At 36.1% G+C, this 22,958-nt stretch overlaps 1 protein-coding gene across 1 annotated transcript in view; it reads left to right on the plus strand.

Annotated features, from left to right (window-relative positions):
- The window catches only part of CAND1 (cullin associated and neddylation dissociated 1), a 31,676-nt gene extending 9,737 nt beyond the window's left edge, over positions 1-21,939 (plus strand). The window contains exons 3-15 of the mRNA XM_009563329.2: positions 4,865-5,019; positions 6,829-6,952; positions 7,378-7,634; positions 7,718-7,823; positions 8,263-8,408; positions 9,473-9,765; positions 10,517-10,658; positions 11,283-12,776; positions 13,490-13,585; positions 15,281-15,450; positions 15,588-15,752; positions 15,935-16,042; positions 17,165-21,939. Of these exons, the coding sequence (XP_009561624.1) occupies positions 4,865-5,019; positions 6,829-6,952; positions 7,378-7,634; positions 7,718-7,823; positions 8,263-8,408; positions 9,473-9,765; positions 10,517-10,658; positions 11,283-12,776; positions 13,490-13,585; positions 15,281-15,450; positions 15,588-15,752; positions 15,935-16,042; positions 17,165-17,389 (3,481 nt within the window). The 3' untranslated portion in view covers positions 17,390-21,939. The remainder of the gene's footprint in view (positions 1-4,864; positions 5,020-6,828; positions 6,953-7,377; positions 7,635-7,717; positions 7,824-8,262; positions 8,409-9,472; positions 9,766-10,516; positions 10,659-11,282; positions 12,777-13,489; positions 13,586-15,280; positions 15,451-15,587; positions 15,753-15,934; positions 16,043-17,164) is intronic.
- The last annotated feature ends 1,019 nt before the right edge of the window (positions 21,940-22,958 follow it).

The raw sequence follows: 22,958 nt of genomic DNA on the forward strand, positions 1-22,958 counted from the left end.
AGGGACTGAATACAAGGGCTTACTTTATATAATAGATAAATCTTCTTTGTCTATGTCCTTCCTCTGTCTGCACTTCTTGCTGTCTGCCTTTTTCTTCTGTTGGGCATTTTTTAATGATAATTAGTTCTTGCCACTGTGAATTTTTGAGCTTGGGAAAGAAGGGTAGCAGCAATGGAGTACATAGAACAGATTTTTGGGATGGAAGATGTATTTTGATTTTTTTCTACTGTATAGGGCCATCTCTACTTGCTGTCCAAAAGAGAAGGCCATAGATCTCAGCCTGTTGAGTCCACCTGGAATTACTGGCTTGCAGTCTTATGAATCTGAGCCTAGTCCTCCAGTCTAACTCCTTCCGACAGCTACCTGTAATGATTTAGTTTGAGCTGTTGGAACGCACTTTTTTTTTTCTTCAGGAGTGGAGAAAATAGGTGACCAGATTGGGTGGATGGTGTTTTTTGAGGGTCTGCAGTTGTCTTGTGACATGAGCTACGTGGTGGAGAAGGATGGCTTTGGAATGATTAAGAGGACTTCTAAGGCAGGAAGTGTGAAAGGTGTGGGGAACCCCGAGTTTGTTTGAGAGCTGTTGTGACAGGAGGAATGGAAACCTTGATGCTCTGACATGGGAGAGAAGACTGAGTTTCAGAGGAACTTGGAACATGTGAGTTTGGATTTACCCTTTAGGTGCTTCTAAACTGTTTGACCAGACTATTTCTCCTCTTTTCCCCATGCACACTTGAAAGGACAGTGATTCTGTCCAGAAGTGGGGAGTGATAAAGTGGCTTGTTCAGAACAAACAAATTCATTGTCAAGTTTGACTAAACATTCAGAAGTTAATTCAGTATGATCCAAAGTACCAAGTCACATTAAAAATGGTGAGTCTTTCCACTTCTCAAAATCTTAACCAGAGAGTTTTGATGCAAAGCATATATAGATCAACAAGTAAAATTTTTAAAAAAAGATAACATATCTTTGCTAACAGCACTTTGGAATTAAGCTACACATCCTCAGATCTTCACTGCTAAGGCAGTGCAGGAATTTGTCTTTTTTTCCTCCAGCAGTATCAGCAACGTAGTAAATATGAGGCTGTCTTGCCGTCCTTCTTGACAAACACAGTACTGAGCTCCTAAACTGCTGAATGCCATAGCCTCAAGACTTTCCTTCTGAATAGTGATCTGTGACCTGTTTGTTGCCTCACAGTTGCCTGGCTGACAGTTTTATTAGCTAGTAGTGAACCCAGGATCCAGCTGTGTTCTTGGAGAGTTAAACTCCAGAGACACATTTCCGGTAAAACAAGAAAAACTGTTTCGCTTGTTATCTTGTAAATTGTGGGCTTGTATCTCAATACATATAAATTAAGAAAGGAACTCTCCTTTAGAATGCAAAGACTCCAGAGTGATTTTTCTGTCTTAAACCAGTTGTGGATTTCTGTAGTATTATAATGTGAGAATTAGATGATTTAAGCACTAAGGATAAAGTAAGTTTTTTGCCTGAGCAGCGTATCTTACTTTGGATTTTAGGCTATCTACTTTCAGATCATAGTCTTCATTGAGAGCTTAGTGTCTTGCTAGCTTGGACAGAATTTCTGCTTGACTGCAGATGATTCTCCCCCTACCCCCTTCTAATTTTGTGCAGTTCACTTAATGCCTGTGCTTTTTTTTTTTCAGAATGAAACTTGCTCTTAATTCAGAATTTTTAAAGACTTATGAAATAAAACAAACTTTTTTTTCCCCAGTCTAATCACTAAAGTCTAAAAGGAAATACTTTGCATTCAGATAGTTTCTTTCCAGTAACCTGATACTAATAGAATGTAATGTATTGAATTTACTTTACTAGAACTGCATGCTGTTATTTGTTAATCAGGATTTACCTCTGCACTGTAATGTAGCAGCTCTGTTATTGCATTGGATAATCAAATGTATGAAGTTGGAAGTTCCCTTCCCACCTTTTCCCTAGCGTTTTGATCTTGTTTTGGTTTTGTAAAGTGCTTTGAAAGACTAGGTTTGGGGAGGGAAGGGAAATATTTACCCTTGCATATCAAACTAACTTGTGACTGAACTGTTTTAAAAGTTTGATAGTTGCTGCTTGTTTCAAATGTATGAAAATTTAAGTGCAAACTACTATCTTACTACTTTTCAAATGTTACTTTTTTTTTTTCCTAAGCATTGAAGAACAGTCCAAGTTTGGACAGCATACTCCCTTTGCCCTTGACGAGGAGTTAAACTAGGCAGATACTTCCAGTTTAAACTTGTTTTATTGTTTATAATGCTAAGCCTATTTCACAAAAAATTTCATCATGTACTTGTCAAACTTACAAACTAATGATGTTTCAATAAGGTCTTAAATCATTGCTGTTTTAGACATCTGACATGCTTGTAGTGGTTAGTGGCATGTATTTGAAGATATCAGCTTTCTTTCTTGATCTTGGTCTTATTTTGATAACAAATTATTTCATTCATTTTTCCTCTAGGGTTTCAGTTTGACTTCAGCTCTCCAAAATTAGCATTTACTAAAACTGTGGAGATCATTTTAGTCTCGGTCAGCTTTACTAGACTCAACTTTAGTGAAAAGCATATGTATACAGTATTAAAGTTCACTATGGAAGAAAGTAAAGTTTATATGGAGGCATAACATTCTAGTATAGTCCTAATATAATCAGTTTGTGTTTGGCTTTGATGTTCTTTGTTCTGCGTTTGTTCATACATTGATTTCCACATATTTCAGGTTTATAGTTCTAATTTGTAGAGAAGTTGTCTGTGTACAGACAGCTGTGTACAGTGCTGAAGGGTAGGTACAAGATTTGGAGCCTCCCCTGTAAGCCACAGAAACGCCAATGATTTCTGATTCATAATGCTTGGCTCTATGACCACCTATTAGCCCAGTACTTGAAGTCACTTGAACGCTCTCTGCCCTCTCGGCACAAATCGGATGGAACCAATTCATGGGCTTGCTTTGACTTCTGTACTGCAAGCTGGGACCCGACTTACACAAATAAACCAAAGCTTGATCTTTTGCTTCCTAAAAACCAGCCTTGTGCATATCTTCCCACTCCTCAAAATCTTAACCAGAGAGTGTTGATGCAAAGGGCTTACCTAATGAAGTCCTCACACTTTACTGCTCATCAAAGCAGATATAATCTGCAGATATGTACAATCTCTTGAAAAACTTCTGTGCTTTGTCATTGTGCCAAAGTTGAATTCCATGGTGATGTGTATAACTTGAAGTGTGTGTCACAGAAGGAAAAGCTATTGAGAATCAAGCTGTAGGATTTCCTTGTAGGACATCTGGAGCGTCTGTGGAGCATAACTAGGGGAAGGTCTATGTCCAAGGCCAAGTCAGAACAATGTCCATTATCCCTTTCATTCAGAAGGAAGAGAATATTGATAGTAGTTTTCTGGAGATATGTCTGTGTGCCTGTTAATTCTGCTGTTGGCTACACTTCTATTTCATGGTTCCCACGTTTTCTTTAGATGGTCCTTGCTGCTGTTGTTGCCGTTCTTGCCTCAGTCATTGCTTTTTCTTCTATGTCACTGTTGTATACAGCTCCTTATCCTCTGCCCTCACTTCTGTGAACCTAAGCTTAGTGGAACTTCAGTTTCGTGTTGCATCTTGCCTCTAGTATTAGTAAGCATGCTTTTTGATTGTATAGTAATATTATGGATATCACCATGGAGAATTAGAGAGAGTAGCTGGCAAGCTCAGCATATAGAGAGCAGAAGCTTACAGAACAAGGGAGCTGTGTCTTTCAGAACAGTTACTGTATGCGTAGGCTAATTGTACTTTTCTCTGATGAAACATGGTAGGAATTCCTATAACAGCTTTATAACACTCATTTTTCAGGGTTCAATGTGTTTGTTGTGAATGTAGCTTTGAAGGAGTTGAATTAGATTAAAAGGTTGGGTAGTTTAAAGTCTTTCAAAATTAATTTCCCATTTCTGAGATGATTTGTCTGAAGGCAGGTGTTTTAAACATAGGGAGAAATTAGATAAGCAAATTTGGAGTGGGAGGGGTAAAAGGAGGAAGAGTAAGTTCTTGGAATTCTTATGGAGATTTTTCACAGGTGAATAAAAGGAAATGGAGACAGTAAAAGACTGTATAGCTTCCTTTTTGGAACAGAACATTAACAACAGAGAGGCTGAAATTTGGCGATAAGGCTAGGAAGACAGTGAAAGATGCTACATTTCTTAGCAATGAACTACGCTTTACTGGAACAACAGTGGTTTTAGTTTTTTGAACAAATGGCAGCATTTGATAAGTAAGTAGAAGATTGTTGTGATCTGCCAAACAGTTGGAATGACAGCAAAGCAATTCAGAGAAAAGAGGGATTATTACTAGATGCTGCGTGTATAGTGATGCTTGGAGTCTGTGTGAAGGAGGGCATGCCGTGTAATTGTTTTTTGTTTGACCATTTGCATTCTATTAAAGAAAGCACATGAAGGTATAGAATGAGTCTGAGTGTGTGGTAGATTGAACTCAAGCATTGTGTAGAATAAGGATGCAGTAACTAAGAAGGTTGCTTACTTGTCTACGAACTAAGCAGACAGCGATGGTCCAGCATATAAACTGATAGCTCTGGCTAGGTAACTTTTGTTATAAAACTTGGTGTTCAGTGAGAAGTAAGAGGGATTCTGATTTTAAGATTGAAGCAGAATAGTAAACCAAAGCAAATAAAAAACATGTACAAAACCACTATTTTGTTAATAGGTTCATGGAGATGGGTTATTAACCAAATCAGTTGAAGGTTTTCAGATTTTAAAATTATGCTTTATGATGCTACTAAAACCAACCTTAAGTTTGTGACTTGAATGCAAAATGAGGAGTTTTATTTAAGATTGTGGATTTAATACTTTTCCTCCTGTTTATACAGCCTTGGGCCCTTGGTGAGTAAAGTGAAGGAGTATCAAGTGGAGACCATTGTAGATACCCTCTGTACAAACATGCTTTCAGATAAAGAACAGTTACGTGACATTTCAAGCATTGGCCTTAAAACTGTGATCGGAGAACTCCCCCCAGCTTCCAGTGGTAAGGCGTTTTGTACTCAAGACTATCTAGTTTTATGGTTTCATTACTAATTAAAAAATGAAAAAGGCAGGCCCTTTAGTGAAAAGGATTCGATTCGTTTAACATTGGAACTTATTTCTGTTACAGGAGAAGTATATGGCACGCATCCTTTTAGTTCCTTCTTCTCCGAATCTATTTCCAGATTTTACTAGTTGCAATTTTTTTTTTAATTGAAGAACTGCATTAATGTGAAAAACCAACTTATAGTATATGAACATCGGTATAACAAATTAAGTGTAAAAGCTCCTATTTTAATCGTGTGGTGGAATATATCTCAGCAGTAGTAACAGCTAAATCTAATCTTAATTTTTGATCAGTAGTATATTTTTTAATTGGTTATAGCTTGGGTATTTTTATGTAATGATCTGATTTCTTGTCTCAGTTTCTGATAAGCATTTTGGAAAGCAGCCTGTATTTCTAGTGATTGCCTGAATGCTTACCTGCAGTTTTAAATGAAGGCAGTCTTTCCTCCAAAAGAGATAGTTATGATGAACAGCTCATCAGATAATGGTGTTACTGTTTTATTCAAATGCTTTTCAGGTATTGTAGTGTAGGATATGAATGAGAATAGAGAACTGATTAAAAAGGCTTTGGAAATGCAGTCCTTAGAGACTGAGGTTTCTTAATTTAAAAAAAAAAAATCCTCTGATTATAATGTCCTTTATTGGAAGTCCACATGTAATTCTTGCTCTTATCAAGCAGCGGTATGGCATGTAAACTTTAAATAAAGAACTAATTTTAAGTAAATAAATTTAAACTTTTATTCTTCTGTTTGCCTACACAAAACAAAAGGAGATTTTGGGGTGGAGATAAAGCTCAAACAAATATAGCATAATCTTTCAATATAACTAGTATTTCTAATATGAAAGGAACTTAGGTGTTATTTCTTGGTCTCAATTCAAACACAGATTGTCTTTTTTCTTAGACTCTGTGGTAACACATTTGACTGTCCAATTGTTATTCTTAGTTTTAGTCACATAGTTAAGAATAAGCCATAAATATATATAAACTATATTTGATAGAGTTTGGAATGGTGTTAAATTTCACATCTAAATTCCCAGAGTGTGGTTAAAAAGATTTAATGCAAATGAAGATGAGCAGTAGCTGTTGTGTAGCTGTAACTGTGGCATGAGTTTATTTTCTCACAATTACCCCCAAACAACATTAGACAGTCGAGAAAAGTGGGAACTATGGAGCTGCGGTAAAGACATTTTTATTTGAATTTTTGAAATTCTTCAGGTATAATTATTTTCCTCTTAAATGTTTCAGCATTTCAGGTACTTAGTGTCCAAGAAGCTTTTTATGCAAAGGAATTTAATTTTACAATTTTGTTATACAGCTGTTCTTTAGAGCAGGCTCTATCTTCTGTGCTTCCCATTACCTTTTTTGTTATTCCTTTATTTTTATATATATTCCTTGCATTTTTTGCTCTAGGCTTTTCATGGCCTTCACTTTCCATTGCTTGCCCTGCCAAAAGCAGTGTTGTATATTCTGCTGTATAAAAGCAGTATATTCTGTTGTATATACCTTATAGAGCAATTAAGAAGCCTTCCTTCTGAGTATGCTTCTGCACAGATAGTCTTTCAGCTGTAGTGCAGAGCATATGTCAACTTCACAAAGAAAATAGCTGTTCAAGCTTGTTTTGTTGAGTAGGAAAAGCTGCTTCATGTTGAGATCAGGTTGCTTTCCATAGTCACAAATATGATCTCTGGTGTTAAAAGCTGTGTTCTTTTTAACTATGAAAATGCTGAGGTCCTGTTCTACTTTCAGGTTCTGCATTAGCAGCTAATGTTTGCAAAAAGATCACAGGGCGTCTCACCAGTGCTATAGCCAAACAGGAGGATGTATCTGTTCAACTAGAGGCATTGGATATCATGGCTGATATGCTGAGCAGGTAAACATCCCTCTTCCAAAACACTGGTGAATGCTCATAAATACTCCTTAAAGCTTGGACTTTAATTTTCCAAATGTTAAATTTAAATTACTTCAAGTTATGTGAAATAATATGTTAAGGTATTGAGTACAGGTTCTTCATTTAGAAAAAAAAAAATTAATATATTGAAGATAAGTTGATTGATAGATCAATTACTTCATCATTTAAACTTTTTGAACTGGAATTTTAAGCTTATTTTAACGTTTATTGCTTTGATGGTATATTTTAAACTCATTTCTTGTTTTTAAAGTTTAAAAAGCTAATATTTAAAGACTTAACTGGAATATTTGTGATGTTTTGGGAATATTTAAGGGAATTATTGTACAGTATGTGCACAAAGCTATCTAGATTCAATTGGTTTGAGTTTGTGTTTTGTCTGTTTTAAGGCAAGGAGGACTGCTTGTTAACTTCCATCCTTCAATTCTGACCTGTCTGCTCCCCCAGCTGACTAGCCCCAGACTTGCTGTGAGGAAAAGAACCATCATTGCTCTTGGTCACCTGGTTATGAGTTGTGGCAATATGGTTTTTGTTGACCTCATTGAACATCTGTTGACAGAGCTGTCTAAAAATGATTCCATGTCAACAACTAGGACCTATATACAGTGTATTGCTGCTATCAGTAGGCAAGCAGGTCATAGAATAGGTAAGAAAAACATATAAATTACTGCAACTTTAAAAGTTTTTAGATGAGAGTAATTACTTAGCTAATTTTTTTTCTCTTACCAGGTGAATATCTTGAGAAAATAATTCCTTTGGTTGTAAAGTTCTGTAATGTAGATGATGATGAACTAAGAGAATATTGCATTCAAGCCTTTGAATCCTTTGTTAGGAGGTAAGTTATTCCTGGGTACCTATTTCAGGCTTTCTTCAGATCTAACACCATGCCATTTGGTTGTCAGCCATCAAGAGACAGTCTCCCTGGTAGAAAATATTTTTGCAAGGTTTGAGTTGGAACTGTTCTTATAGCTCTATCTTGCACCTTACTCTTAAGTGGTTGGTTATATCTGTGTTTTAGAAACTGCACCATTGCTACTTATGCAGACTACAGTGGTGGGGAGGAAGTATTCTAATAATATTTATTGTCCGATAATGGTGACAACAAAAATTGGTATTCTGAATTTCTTTTCTGATTTTCTGTAATGCAGATGTCTGCATTGATGGTACTTGGTTTGGGTGATGTCTCCAAAGTACAGTACATGGCATGAGGTCTTTTAGAAATATTTTAATTCTTCAAACTAATTTGACATTAATTAGATTTTTGTGTTATGCAGATGTCCTAAAGAAGTTTATCCTCATGTATCTACTATTATAAACATTTGTCTTAAGTATCTTACGTATGATCCCAATTACAATTATGATGATGAAGATGAAGATGAAAATGCAATGGATGCTGATGGTGGTGATGATGATGATCAAGGTATATTCTGTTTGATTTGGGGGAAAGGAAGAGCTTGTGAACCCACAGTCATGTGAGAAAATTCATATGGGTGGTATTGCTAAGTACAAGTGTTTGAATGACTTCTATACTTTTGTATTCAATTCTGTACTGGTTTTAAACATACCTTATGAACTCACCTCTTGGAATAAAAGTATAGGATGTTGTTGCTGAAGATGGATAATTACAAGGGTGAACATAAAGTACAAGACAAATATTTTAAAATGCTTGAAAGAAAAAGGCAGAAGCATGTAGGATGATATAACTAAAGTGAGAAGGGCATCAGTTAATGAATTCAAAATACATATTCAGCATGGGAAAGGCTTCTCACTACTTTCCACTATAACGTATTGTTACTTAATGTATAAAATCAGAATAGATTGAAAATGGCAAAATAATCTGTATTTTCCTGTAGGACAAAAATCTTTTACGCTGAAAGGCACAAGGTATCTATTGTTAATATGGTAGCAATACCTTGCCATATGTAAGCTTTACGAGAACTTGGACACCCAAGTTATCTAAACCCAGGGCATAGCGTTTGCTTCACTTTAAGAATGAATGAGCTGCTTAGTTGTTGCTTTGGTACTTAAAAAGTCAATTCGTATTACTTATTGTATATTTTTTTTAGTTGTCATTTTTGGAGGCAGAGTATGATTTGATTTACTTCTAGAAATACAGAATAATTTGTTGAGTCTTGATCAGCTAGTAATTGGTGTTGCAGTATCACTTATGTCATGAATAAAGAGGAGTATGCTTTAAATCGGTGGTTGGGCTGTAAATGTGATGAGAACCACCTTGTCCTGTTTGCAGTTTAAATTAATACATGTGTAAGACTAGCATGAAAAAAATTGGCAGAGAGAATAATTAGCCTTATGGTTTAGACAGTTTAGAAGGCTTTTTATGTACAATTTTTGACAGACTTCTGAACCTATTTCTTTGGTGTGCCTTACGCAAAGAATCCAAGTGTGTCCTTATTAATTGTTTAAAATAAAACTTGATGCTTTGATTGTCTAGATTTGAACATATGCATAATTTGTTTTTTCAAGGGAGTGATGATGAATATAGTGATGATGATGACATGAGCTGGAAAGTGAGACGTGCAGCTGCTAAATGCCTGGATGCTGTGGTTAGCACACGACATGAAATGCTTCCAGAATTTTACAAAACTGTATCTCCTGCATTAATAGCAAGATTCAAAGAACGTGAAGAGAATGTTAAAGCAGATGTTTTTCATGCATATCTTTCTCTTTTAAAACAAACTCGACCTGTGCAAAGTTGGCTTTGTGATCCTGATGCAATGGAACAAGGAGAAACACCTTTAACAATGCTTCAGAGTCAGGTTATTTGTCAAGATTTTTGTTACCTCTGAGTAGACACACCGAAGTTGTGCCCTGTTCCTAAGGGTAGTTCTTGACATATGCCGTGTCATAGAATTGTGGAATGGTTTGGGTTGGAAGGGACCTTGAAGATCATTTAGTTCCAGCCCTCCTACCATGGGCAAGAACACCTTCCTCTTCATACACAGTTTACAGTTTATTACTGTAGTGTTAACACAGAGAGCAAGCCAGGTAAACTGGCCTGCAAAAGTACAGCAGTCTTGGAAACTGAAATTACCAACTCATGCAAATGTGCTTATCTGACTTCAGTTGTTTACCATAACTTGTATATTTGTATGTCCTGTATAGTTCAGCCAAATTACCAAAGCAAAATAGTTAATTTGTGCATTCTGTAATGCAGACATAAACTCTAATGATCACGATAAAACTCAATTTGCTACAAGTATCTTATTTGCAGAATAGAAAGGACAGTGTTGAAAATCTTTTTCTAAGTAAATTATTTGGGTGGGTTTTCAATTGTTGCTCTCTACAGTTTTATTAATGCAAATCTAGTTTTGCTTTTAAATTAACTTAATTTTTTTTGGATAGCAGTTCTCTCAAATCTTCATTTCCCAGTGGTTATGACTTTTCTAGTTCTGTAGAGAAATTGGGAATAAAGGGATAGGGAACACATATTTTTTTATATCCCCCAGTAATTAAAGATGGTAGAAATGTCAGATATTGAATCAATTGACAGATATATGATGGTTACAGGTCCCAAACATAGTGAAAGCCTTGCACAAACAGATGAAGGAGAAAAGTGTGAAGACTCGTCAGTGTTGCTTTAACATGTTGACTGAGCTAGTAAATGTACTACCTGGAGCCCTAACACAACATGTTCCTGTACTTGTACCAGGTATGAGAAAAAAATGTATTGTTAACCTAAAGATTTATTATAAATTGGATGTGAAGTTTCAAAATCTTTAAATGTTGACTGTGCTTTTTGCAAAAGCTTTGAAGTGTTGCTTCTATTTAAAGAAATTGGCAAAATCTGATGCTGTGTGAATCCATATAAATATTTTAGTGACATATTTCCATTAGTCTTGAAAACAAGGGCTGACTCTGATACTGAGATTTTTTTTTTCTTCTCTATCTAAAAGAAAAGTTGATTTGGTTGTTAATTGCAAGATCAAACTGCTTTGTTTCTCGTCTCAACAGAGTGAAATATTGTCCATATTTTAGCTTTTGGGAGTTTTGAAGTAGCAAGGAATAGTAAGTTTGGAAAAGCTAAAGGTTCAGAATCCCATTATAATGAAGAAAATGTCACAAACCCTCAAAATACCCATTCTTCTATATAGAGGAAGCTTAAAAAACACACTGAATAAAATGGTGAAAGGCTTGCAAGCATTCAAGAAATGCTGGGAGCAGGAAAAGATAAATTGAGTGTATCTGCCTGCCTTCAGAAATTTTGAAGTGTTCTAACTGAATGTAAATACCTAACCTAAAAATACATTTTTCTTTTTTTTTTTTTTTTTCCCAGGAATAATTTTTTCACTGAATGACAAATCAAGTTCTTCTAATCTGAAGATAGATGCTTTGTCCTGTTTGTATGTGATCCTCTGCAATCATTCTCCCCAAGTCTTTCATCCTCATGTTCAAGCACTGGTACCTCCAGTTGTAGCTTGCGTTGGAGACCCATTTTACAAGATAACATCAGAGGCGCTCTTGGTTACTCAACAACTTGTGAAAGTCATTCGTCCTTTAGACCAGCCTTCTTCCTTTGATGCTACTCCTTACATCAAAGATTTGTTTACTTGTACAATCAAGAGATTAAAGGCTGCTGACATTGATCAGGAGGTGAAAGAAAGGGCCATATCTTGCATGGGTCAAATAATTTGTAGCCTTGGTGACAGCCTAGGCACAGACCTGCCTAGTACACTTCAGATATTCCTAGAAAGACTGAAGAATGAGATCACTCGGTTAACTACAGTGAAGGCCATGACATTGATTGCTGGTTCTCCTTTGAAGATAGATTTGAGACCAATCCTTGGGGAAGGAGTTCCTATTCTTGCTTCTTTTTTGAGAAAGAATCAGCGGGCTTTGAAACTGGGCACTCTTTCTGCTCTAGATATTTTAATTAAGAATTACAGTGACAGCTTGACAGCTGCCATGATTGATGCTGTTCTGGATGAGCTTCCACCCCTGATTAGTGAAAGTGATATGCATGTATCACAGATGGCCATAAGTTTTCTGACAACACTGGCTAAAGTATATCCTTCCTCCCTGTCAAAGATTAGTGGGTCCATTCTCAATGAACTTATTGGGCTGGTGAGATCACCTCTACTTCAGGGTGGAGCACTTAGTGCCATGCTAGAATTTTTCCAAGCTTTGGTTGTGACTGGTACAAATAATTTAGGCTATATGGATTTACTGCGTATGTTGACGGGTCCAGTATACTCACAGAGCACAGCACTTACTCACAAGCAGTCTTACTATTCCATTGCCAAATGTGTTGCTGCCCTTACTCGAGCCTGCCCTAAGGAAGGACCAGCTGTTGTAGGTCAGTTCATTCAAGATGTCAAGAATTCAAGGTCCACAGATTCCATTCGGCTTTTGGCTTTGCTCTCTCTTGGGGAAGTTGGGCATCACATTGATTTAAGTGGACAAATTGAGCTGAAGTCTGTAATACTAGAAGCATTCTCTTCTCCTAGTGAAGAAGTCAAATCAGCGGCGTCTTATGCATTAGGCAGTATTAGTGTTGGCAATCTTCCTGAGTATCTTCCATTTGTCTTACAAGAAATAACCAGTCAACCTAAGAGGCAATACCTTCTTCTTCATTCCTTGAAAGAAATAATTAGCTCTGCATCAGTCCTTGGTCTCAAACCATATGTTGAGAACATCTGGGCCTTACTCCTGAAACACTGTGAATGTGCAGAAGAGGGTACGAGGAATGTTGTTGCTGAATGCTTGGGCAAGCTTACATTAATAGACCCAGAAACTCTACTTCCACGACTCAAAGGATACTTGGCATCAGGTCAGTAGCAGTAACTTATGTATGTATTGTAGCAAATGGCATTGTGCTATCTATTAATAAATTGATCTAGTTTTGCAAATGGTTTGCTGAAGTTTTGCGGTACTATTCAAGTTTTGCTTTCCTTCTGCTCCCAACAATATAAGGCTTAGATGGTTCCAATGTGCTGCTTTCAGGCTGTGGTTTTTCAATTAACTATGTTGTGTTTAACTATGAGTTATAAACTTAAAGGGGAAGGAGCATGGTTGACAAAAGCACAGCACTACTTGATAAACCAGTGTCAATGTTTTGATGTAAATTACAGCATTCCTAATTTTCAGAAAACAATTCTGAAATTAAGGTTTAGGAAGACTCATAATTCATTAATCAGTCTCATATGAAGAATGTTGACATCCTCTTTCTTAAAGAGGGAAGTGATTTGTAGGTCTGTGTGGTGAATTTAGAAGATCTGTCCTAATAGGCTTATTACTTGAATTTTATGTAGCCGATAATGTTATATGTTTATTACAAATGTGATGGTCTCTCTTCCCCCTTTTTAAAATGTAACACAAATACATTTATGGAGAAAGTGTTTTGCATTGCTAGTAATAAGTAACCTTTCTTCTTTAGTATTCTAAAGAGTATTAGAAGTTTAAAAAGAATGGAAATAAACATGACTTGAATTCTGTAGTTGCACTGCTTTAATGTTACATATTTACACTTCTGTTTCATCTTAGGATCCTCATATGCTCGAAGTTCAGTGGTTACTGCTGTCAAGTTCACTATTTCTGATCATCCACAACCCATAGACCCACTCTTGAAAAACTGCATAGGTAAATTCTCTACTTTAGTGTCAGCTTCTACATTTTCAAGCAGTAGAACTGCACTGAAAAACTGTTGTTGTGTTTTCGGAAAATAAGATTTTATAGGTGCTAGATTTAGCTGCTAATGGTAACTGTTGGAACAGTTATAAGATGTTCTCATACTAGCCAGTTATTTCTGTTAATTCTAGCTTGTTTGAATTCTGAGCAATAAACATTAATGGTATGTATTGAAGCTCTGATGGGTGAAGAATACAAGGAGCTAGGGCTTTTAAGGAGATGGTACCCAAAAGCTGGTTTTCTTTCCCATGCTCTTGCTGAATTGTATCAGTTTGATGTAGTAAGGAAGGATGGTCTTGGAAACATTTAACATTCACTCATTTAAAACAGGTATGGTCATGTGAATTCTGAGTATTACCAGGTGGCAAATTGTAAATTTAGGTCCTTAGGATTCCATAATGCTTTGTGATCTGAAAGTTTGTGTATATTTATAGGGATGAGGTAATCAGAGCTTTCAGTATAACATCAGAATGATGAAGAGTTTTGCAATGCTGTGTTTTTTTGATCTTTTTTCATTTTTATGACCAAGTGTTGTAGATTTGTTAATGTGCTATGGTGAATGTTTTATAGTGGCTTGATTACAGGTTTAAAAATTGTAAAAATTGTGAATACTGCTAGAACTAATATGGGGAGAAAAGAATAATCTTCGAAAACATACAGTTTTGTAGAGAGCAAAGTTTTTCTTTATGTGGAGATGATGTCAATTCCTATGTGTAATTTTCATTTCTAAGCTTCAAATTTTCTAATAATGTGTTAAAGAATTGACTATGCTTATGATTTTTTTCCCCTTGCTGTCCCTCCAACTCAAGCAGCCTTGCCTCTTTAGTTTCTGGAAATACTGATTATCCAGACCCAAAAAAAACCCCTATTGGCATTTTGTACTTAAATATCAGTTTTTGTTACCCAGTTTTTTTTTCCCCCCTGTGTAGAAGTCACTTTGTGTACACCATTTTCTGCCATTAAAAATTTCACTCTTCTTGGAAGTTGCTAGTAGACGTACTCAGCTGTTGGGGGAAATGTGATCTCTTCCTGCCAGCATTGTGTTATAGAATGATAGACATTCAAAATTGAAACTGCCTAGAGAGTGTGGTAGGGTGGGATGGGATGAGAGAGGTATTACTACATTAATATATACTGAGTGGGCTTACCTTCTGGTAATTGAGGAATTCTCAATATATACCGATTTAGAGGTTAAAAATTAATATACAGGTATTTTTTTGAAGAGGTATTCTCCAGTTGTTGAACTACAGAGTTTAAATTGGTTTTTCTAATGCATATTCTGAGACCTTAATGAAGAAGAGCAAAAATGTGTTAAATATAGTTGTCATTAATTTACATGCTATGTCTTTAAAAAAATTTGGAATATCATTAAGTGATAGCCATTTATTTTGGTGGTGTTTTTTCCTACTTCTGTTTTTATTATCTGAATTACATAGTCTCAATTATATAATACTTTTGATATGGTTATAATTGAATAGATTTATTTGTGTAATCATGCTAAAATAGCAGCTGTTGTTCTGTGCTACATCAAAATAAATCCTGCACTAAATATGTGCTTTTGAAAGATTAAAACTAATCAAAACTATTTTTGAAGAAGCAAATGAAAAAGATGCTCAGAAGTTGATTTATTTCTGTATGTGATTGCAGGTGATTTTCTGAAAACACTGGAGGACCCAGATCTCAATGTCAGGAGAGTAGCCCTAGTGACGTTTAACTCAGCTGCACACAATAAACCCTCATTAATAAGGGACCTCTTAGATACTGTGCTTCCTCATCTTTACAATGAAACAAAAGTCAGAAAGGAATTAATCAGAGAGGTATGTTAATTAAGAAGATTAATGCTGGATATGTATATAAGTAGATTCTTTGTTTTTCTAAATGTATTAGTTCATAAGTAGATTCTTTGTTTTTCTAAATGTATTAGTTCATAACCTTGTTTTTTCTTTGCTGACAGGTGGAAATGGGACCATTTAAGCATACAGTTGATGATGGGTTGGACATAAGAAAAGCAGCTTTTGAGTGCATGTATACTCTTTTGGATAGCTGCCTGGATAGACTAGATATATTTGAATTCTTAAACCATGTTGAAGATGGCCTGAAGGATCACTATGATATCAAGGTTAGATAGTACATAGACTGATAAATGGTGAAAATATTACTTCATATGCTTAAGTACTTCACTATATTTGCCATTTCCATTTAACTGTTGCTGTTATAAAGGTTACACGGCATTGTAGGAAATATCTCTATATGTATGTGATGAGCATAACTGATTGTTGAATTGGTTTTCTCTCAACCTAGATGCTGACCTTTTTAATGTTGGTGAGGTTGTCTACCCTTTGTCCAAGTGCAGTGCTGCAGAGGTTGGATAGGCTTGTTGAACCTTTGCGTGCTACATGTACAACTAAGGTATTGCTTTAAATTTAAAACATTTTTAGTTGTTTTTTTATGTTGTCTTATACAAGTATAAAGGAACTCATCTATGAAGAATACTTCTGAGAACCTAGGTGCTGCAGCATTTCCTGCGTGGTGGTTCATAGGCTGCAACAGCATAATTTAAATATGTTGGCCCTTATGTATATATTAAATTTATTTAAATTACAAATGGAAGAGTAGACTTGTTCACTTCTTCTTAAAAAATCCTGTTTTTCTATGATGCCCTCTTTGGTTTTTTTCCTTAAAAAGCTAGCTACCATATGGGCAACTTGTCTCATTTCATTGCAAACAGTGAAAGTGGAATAATGAGAGTTTTTCTGATTTTTAATGATTACATTATTGCAGACAAGCATTTGGGTGACTAAGGATGGAGGCAGTGTAAAGCAGTTGTATTTTGTTGGTTTGTTTTTTTCCTTCTTCACTTATATTACAAGATTCTTGGGTCTTGGCACAGTTAGTCACCTTCCATTCCTGCTCTTGTTTTGATCCACCTGGATGCACTGACAGTCATTTAATGCCTGATTTACCTTCTTCCATTTTTCCATTACTGTAACCTAAATAAATATAACATAACTGTTATATTTCACATCGAAAAATTTGACTGCTTTTAATGATGACTTATGTTTGTATCACTGAAACATCTTTGAGAATTATAACAGAGGTTAAACAGTTACTTTAATGAAGGTCAGCTTTTAAAAATTTCTATTCTCTGGAAGCTGAAAATACTGTGATAATACCATTTTAATGTTGTTTACTGACCTTACTAGCTGAAAGTTGACTACTATAATTGTTTTGATTTGATAATTTACTTAGTAGCCTACAACCTTTTTCTGCTTACTGTGCAGTACCTACGTTCCAGTTTTATTTGTAAACTGCTGGTAAAAGACCTGTTAAAAAGTAGGTGTTTGGAGGTCATTTTTTGCCCTTTTTTTTTTCTGTTAAGAGCTTATGCCATTTTGAAAGCTGTGCACAGTGGTAGTATTGCAGGAAATAGGTCTTTGTAAGATATATTAAGATACATATCTTTTTAAGGTGGATGTAGAGGGGAGGATTAAACTAAAGTTGCAAATGTATTTGAATTTTTTTTTTCCCCAGGTAAAGGCAAACTCAGTGAAACAGGAGTTTGAAAAGCAAGATGAACTGAAACGATCTGCTATGAGGGCAGTAGCAGCGCTTCTAACCATTCCAGAAGCAGAGAAGAGTCCATTAATGAGTGAATTCCAGTCACAGATAAGCTCTAATCCTGAGCTGGCAGCCATCTTTGAAAGTATCCAAAAAGATTCATCATCCACTAGCTTGGAGTCAATGGACACTAGTTAGATGTTTGTCCAAAATGGGGACCATTATGTTGAACCATATGATGCACTGAATTGACAGGTTATGAGTAAGAAACAGAAAAAGTATCTAATCTACGCGTTGTTCCACTTTATTTACATTTATGGAGACAGTTGGCTTTTCCCATTGTTGCTTTTCTAGCATTTATTCCAGAAATGTATTTCCATAATCCAGAGTTTGTTAAACACTCTTGTTTTAGTGGATTTGGCCACATTTGGGAATTAAAAAGTTGACGCATGGTGTATGGAAATAGGTTCCAACGTCCATTTGCCCTGTAATGTTTAGGATTAAAATGTCAAAATTTTGTGACCACGATTTTTTTTTTCTTTTATTCACTCTTTCTACTTGTAAACAAAAAGAGGGGGGAGGTGGGAATCAAGTGTCCAAGTGCACCATGCTTTTGTATAACTTTTTATTCTTTGTTGTTTCAGCTTCATAAATTGGTTTGGCTGGCAGATGAATTCTGTGTAAGATTTATTATATTAAAGAGAGGGTTTGGGCACGTTCAAAAAAAGCAGACATAAATGTCATTTTTAAAGGTGTGGGGGATTAGAAAACAAATATCCCTGTTGTGCACACTAATTTTGCATGAGCAAGTTTGCAAATATATATTGTCTGTAAAACAGCATGTGCAGTTTATTCATAATGCAAGTTAAAATAAGTTCTACTCTGTCAGTGCAGTTTTCGAGTATTTTGACAATACAGAGCATTTGTACGGGAAGGGATGAAAGAAGGTTGTAGTCTTAACCCGGCTTTTTTAGATGCCAGTAGTATGAGCCTGCAGATGTTCTTACAGTAAATATGACAACTCCTGCAGTTTTCATGTTTTTTTCATACTCAAAGGCTGGACAAATCAGAAGATCAGAGTGAAACAGGATGAAGGGGAGGTAAAATAAGCAGAGAACAACAATAGCTGCTCAGTGGCTGCTGAACTTTGGTTTCAGCTTTGCTTTCGTTGTAAAAGAAATGAGGTTCATTCAGAGGCTTCTACCTCCTGTTCTTCTTCCAACAGCTTTTGTTAAGGCACTGTTATACCGTGTTACCTGTCAAAATATTTCCTGACACGTAGAACCACCAGTAGGTTGCAGTGGTGCAAGTGTCATACAGTGCTCTGGTGATGTAGGAAACGGGGAATGGTCTTAAGACTGGAGAAAGATAGAAAGTGAACAGATACAAGAAGAAAAACTTGCCATGATTATGCTGAGGTAATCTAGAAGTGTATGAGATGGCTATAGCTGGATTTGGGAATTTAATAGCAAAAGATGGGGAACCACTGCCTCAAATTGAGACTTGTCATTACTGGGTTAATGCAATTGCTTAGATGTCTTATTTTTTTTTCCTTAGTCAGATCTGGATCAGATTTTTCTCTAGCTAACTGGTATTTTTTAGCTAGTTTGATATTTTGGAAACCTGTTACATGGCTACGTGGCATAAGGTGCTACGTGACTAAACAAATACATGTTTTTATGACCTCAGAGACAGTTTCCCGTGAGCACTGGGATTCGAGGGCAAATTCTTCACCTTATGTGCTTGCAGCTTGGAAAAAACAGGGGAGATATTGGTGCATTTTAGGATCTGAACGAAGAGATCTATGAACTCATTCAGAAGTAACAATTTTAATGCTGTAGAAATTTTTGAAATTGTAGCTGTCTCTGTCTCCAAAGTCTTCATACTAATGTAACAATTGTCTTCTAGAAGTAGAAATAAATGAGATTAAATGTATCAACATATCTAAATGTCATGAAAAAGAATGGGACGACTCTAGAGAGAAACCGTATGGTAGAAAAAGCACTGTGAATTAGGTGCATTTTATCTTGCTGTATTACTCATCTACTTCAATTGCAGCAATATATAGGCCTTCTAATTAAGAATCTGTTGTGCTAATTAGTTTTCAAACTGATCTTGGAACTTTTGTTTTAAGTTTTTTGGAGTGCATTAAAGTGTTTTATAGACCTAAAGCTAGGTGTGAGAATGATATGATAAACATGAGATGTAAGGCTAGAATATATAAATGGAAGAGGTGACAAAGGTAAGTAAATGGAACACTTGTATTCGTAGTTTTTATTTGTAGAGACTTCTGTGTCTTTATGTACTACCATAACGCTTAATGGGGTGGATGCAGATGTTCCTCACTTTGTTTTACAGTACATTATAGCAGAGCGAGCTTAATGACAGAAGAGAAGGTTGAGCTGTATTATGTAGTGAATGGTTTCTTGTAAGAGCGATTTTCGCTTTGACCACTGATGAAGCAGGTAGGAACAGAAGAATTAAGTCTTCCCTGTCAGTTATAGAATTTCGAAGAGTACCGTTCTGTCCAAGTAGCAGTTGGTTGTTTTGGCAGTGCAGGAAGACAGGCTCTGTGACTGCACTGTGATTACTGAAATTATTAATTAGTTTTATAAAAGCTGACCTGGTTACGTGTTCACATTCCACTAACTTTCACTGTATCACTTGATTGAAAGATGTCTGGTTTTTTCCCACTGCATATTTGGGTAAATCTGGTGTACTTACGCTTTTAGTGCTATTTGGTTCGGGTAATTCTGTTACAGATTATGTCAGGAATACGTGTAGCTGTTCTTTAAAGGCTAAATATCTGAAACTAAAATATGAAATTACTAAAACAAAACCAGAGTTTTGAAAGGCTGCTCTTGAACATTTTTAGTATGATTAGAACTGTCTCTAGAGATTTTCATCATTTTGCACACAGGCAATTGAAACCAATTAGTAGGTTTGCACATAACATAGAAATGGTTGCCTGGTCCTCGTGTTATAGATCCTTGTCTATAAATATCTTTGTATCTCAAAAGTACTTAATGCTCTGGTTTTCCATAAAAAAATCTTGCCATCCTTGCGAGGGAGGTCTTTTCTAGAATTATAAATCCAAAACTGCAAGTACCTTAAGAATGCTGCACTTAAATAATGTAAATTGATTTTTTAAAAATATAATTTCCCTTCAAAAAGTTAAATCTAATATAGCAGTTGACAAAACAAAAACAGCTGAACTACTTCCAGATCGTATATTTATGAAGTGAACAAAGCAGTACATATGCGTGAAAGCAGCATTGCTTCTCTCAGATGAAGGACTATTTTACCATTTCATAATTTCAAGTTAGAAATACAATTTAAAAATTCATATCTGCTACTATTGGTTTTGGCTTGATATAATCGGTAATGATGCTAGGAACAAGTTTACCCTGCTCCAGTGGACTGATCAGTAGTAGCGATTTAGCAACTGTTCTCATAGCTCTTACACCAAAACTGACCTATTTCATAAGGATGCCTTTATAATTTTCCGTTGTGTGTGAGTTTGGAGGAGGTGAAGTAAATTGGAGTTCTTGAGAATAATGAAGTGAATTAATCTTCCATGACCAGTGTTGGTGGAGCAAAGTTTTCTGCAAGAGGTGCTTTTGTGAGGATCAGGCAATTTTATCTTGGTAGGAAGTTAGACTTCTTTAGATTTGTTTCCACCCCATGAGGCTTTAATGTTTGTACATAATATTCGATAAGGACAAAACTGCCTTTGGAAAGGTCATCCATCCCCTAAAACAAATAAAAGGGTTTCTGTTGATTTTAGTCTCTAGAACATGATTTAGAGCATAACCCTGAACCACAGAAGAAATAAGTGTGTTTGAGAAGCACACAGATGCTGGCTGGAAGATAGATGTTACCTGAAGCGTAGCACTGAGAAAGAGAAAATGAAACCCTTAAAAGTGAGAATGTTTTCATTTGAAATAATTCTTCTTTCTTTTGTGTTCTGCCTTTGATCATCTTTTTGAAGAACAGGAAATACAGAAGGGAAAAATGTAATTAGCAAGCTGTGAACTTCTGTGATCCCAGGACTTGAGGGTTTAATTTCTATTCCCTGCTGTTTCCTTTGAAAAAAAAAAGTTCAACCAGAGGTATTTTGATAAAAGTATGTCGTAATTCTGAAAGGACTCCTTCTGAAGGAGTTAACTGTAGTTTCTTTATTTTTTCTTTTATTCTGAAGAAATTCTCCTTCATATGTGGATTTCTTCCACATGACAGTTTGGGTGCAGTTCAATACAGCTGCTGCAAACTTCAGGAAATAAGCTGTGTCACTTGTTTCAGTGCAATAAAGATGTTCCTTGAGCAGAAGAATTTTGCAACTGACACGTTCCCAATGTTCTTTTATTAATAGATTAAAAAAAACCCACAAAAACGTACATATATGTCTGGTGGCTGAAGCACTTCCTGTATGAGGACAGGTTGAGAGAATTTGGCATGTTTAGCCTAAAGAAGGGTCTGGGGGAACCTTATAGCAGCCTTCCAGTACTTGAAGGGGGCCTGCAGGAAAGGTGGGGAGGGGCTGTTGATCAGGGAGTGCAAGGATAGTACAAAGCGTAATGTTTTTAAGCTGAAAGAGGGGAGATTTAGATTAGATATTAGCAAGAAATTTTTACTGTGAGGGTACTGAGACACAGGAACAGGTTGTTCAGAGAAGTTGTGGATGCCCCGTCTTTGGAGGTGTTCAAGACCTGATTGGATGAGGTTTTGGGCAACTGGGTCTAGTGGAAGGTGTTCCCTGCCTGTGATCTGTTCCAATCCAAACTATTCTGGTTTTCTATGATGACTGTAGTTCACATTGAATCTCCAGCCTTTCTTCTCTTCAAGTGAAAAACTATTGGACTCCTCATCATTGGATTACTGTTGGTTTGGATTCCACCCTTACTGGGGATTCCTGACATTGTAATTTCAAGCCCTCTAGAAGACTTTCCCCCCCCCCCCCAAGTCCTTACTAAGGTTATTTACTAAAACGCTTGGGTTTATTTCCCATATCTCCGTTTCCATGGTGAGTGAAGACAGTTTTCGTGTATTGCATGTATCCATTTTACAGAGGGATTTCTCAGAGAGGTCCTGTACTTAGATGCAACTGTATGCTATTTTTGAGGAAGTTTGTAGTTCAGCCACTCCCCTCTGCAGTGAAAATCCAGTGTACTTAAAATTCACAGGAATCTAAGAGTACTTAAAAGGAATAGATACAAATCTCCTTATATAAATAAAACAAGTTTGTTCCATGTGCAGCACAACTATTGGAATATGGCTTCATGTAATTTTTCTCTTGCCCATCATTTTCTTAGTGCTCGTGGCGTATCAAATCATCTGCAGGTCTAGATCAGCTTTCCAGTAAGAAGGTGTTTTGTGTTGTAACAGCTAAATTTGCCTACTGATGGCATATACGGGGGGAGCTACTTCCATACTTTTCCCTCCACAGCTACTGATCTTCAGACATATAAACTCTGAAATGTTAGCCGTGTTCAACAGAGGAGTAAAAACTGACCAGCATTAAAAAAAACCAACTGATTTTCCTATAATCCTGGTTCCTTTTCAAAGTCAAACAACTTTACCGTATCTTTTTCCAAATGCAAAGATGATCAAATGAGTCTTTATTAGAAGATGCTAAACTGAAGTGACTGAGTTGCATGGAGTTTTTGTAATTCCTAACACTGGAGGCTGAAAACCTGTGTCTCTGGTTTGAATCATGATTTGTTTGCAAAAATCATCTTATCGACAAAATTAGGAAGATGGAACTAAA

The sequence above is a fragment of the Cuculus canorus genome, chromosome 1 (assembly GCF_017976375.1).
Source record: "Cuculus canorus isolate bCucCan1 chromosome 1, bCucCan1.pri, whole genome shotgun sequence".
In the NCBI taxonomy this organism is placed as follows: Eukaryota; Metazoa; Chordata; class Aves; order Cuculiformes; family Cuculidae; genus Cuculus; species Cuculus canorus.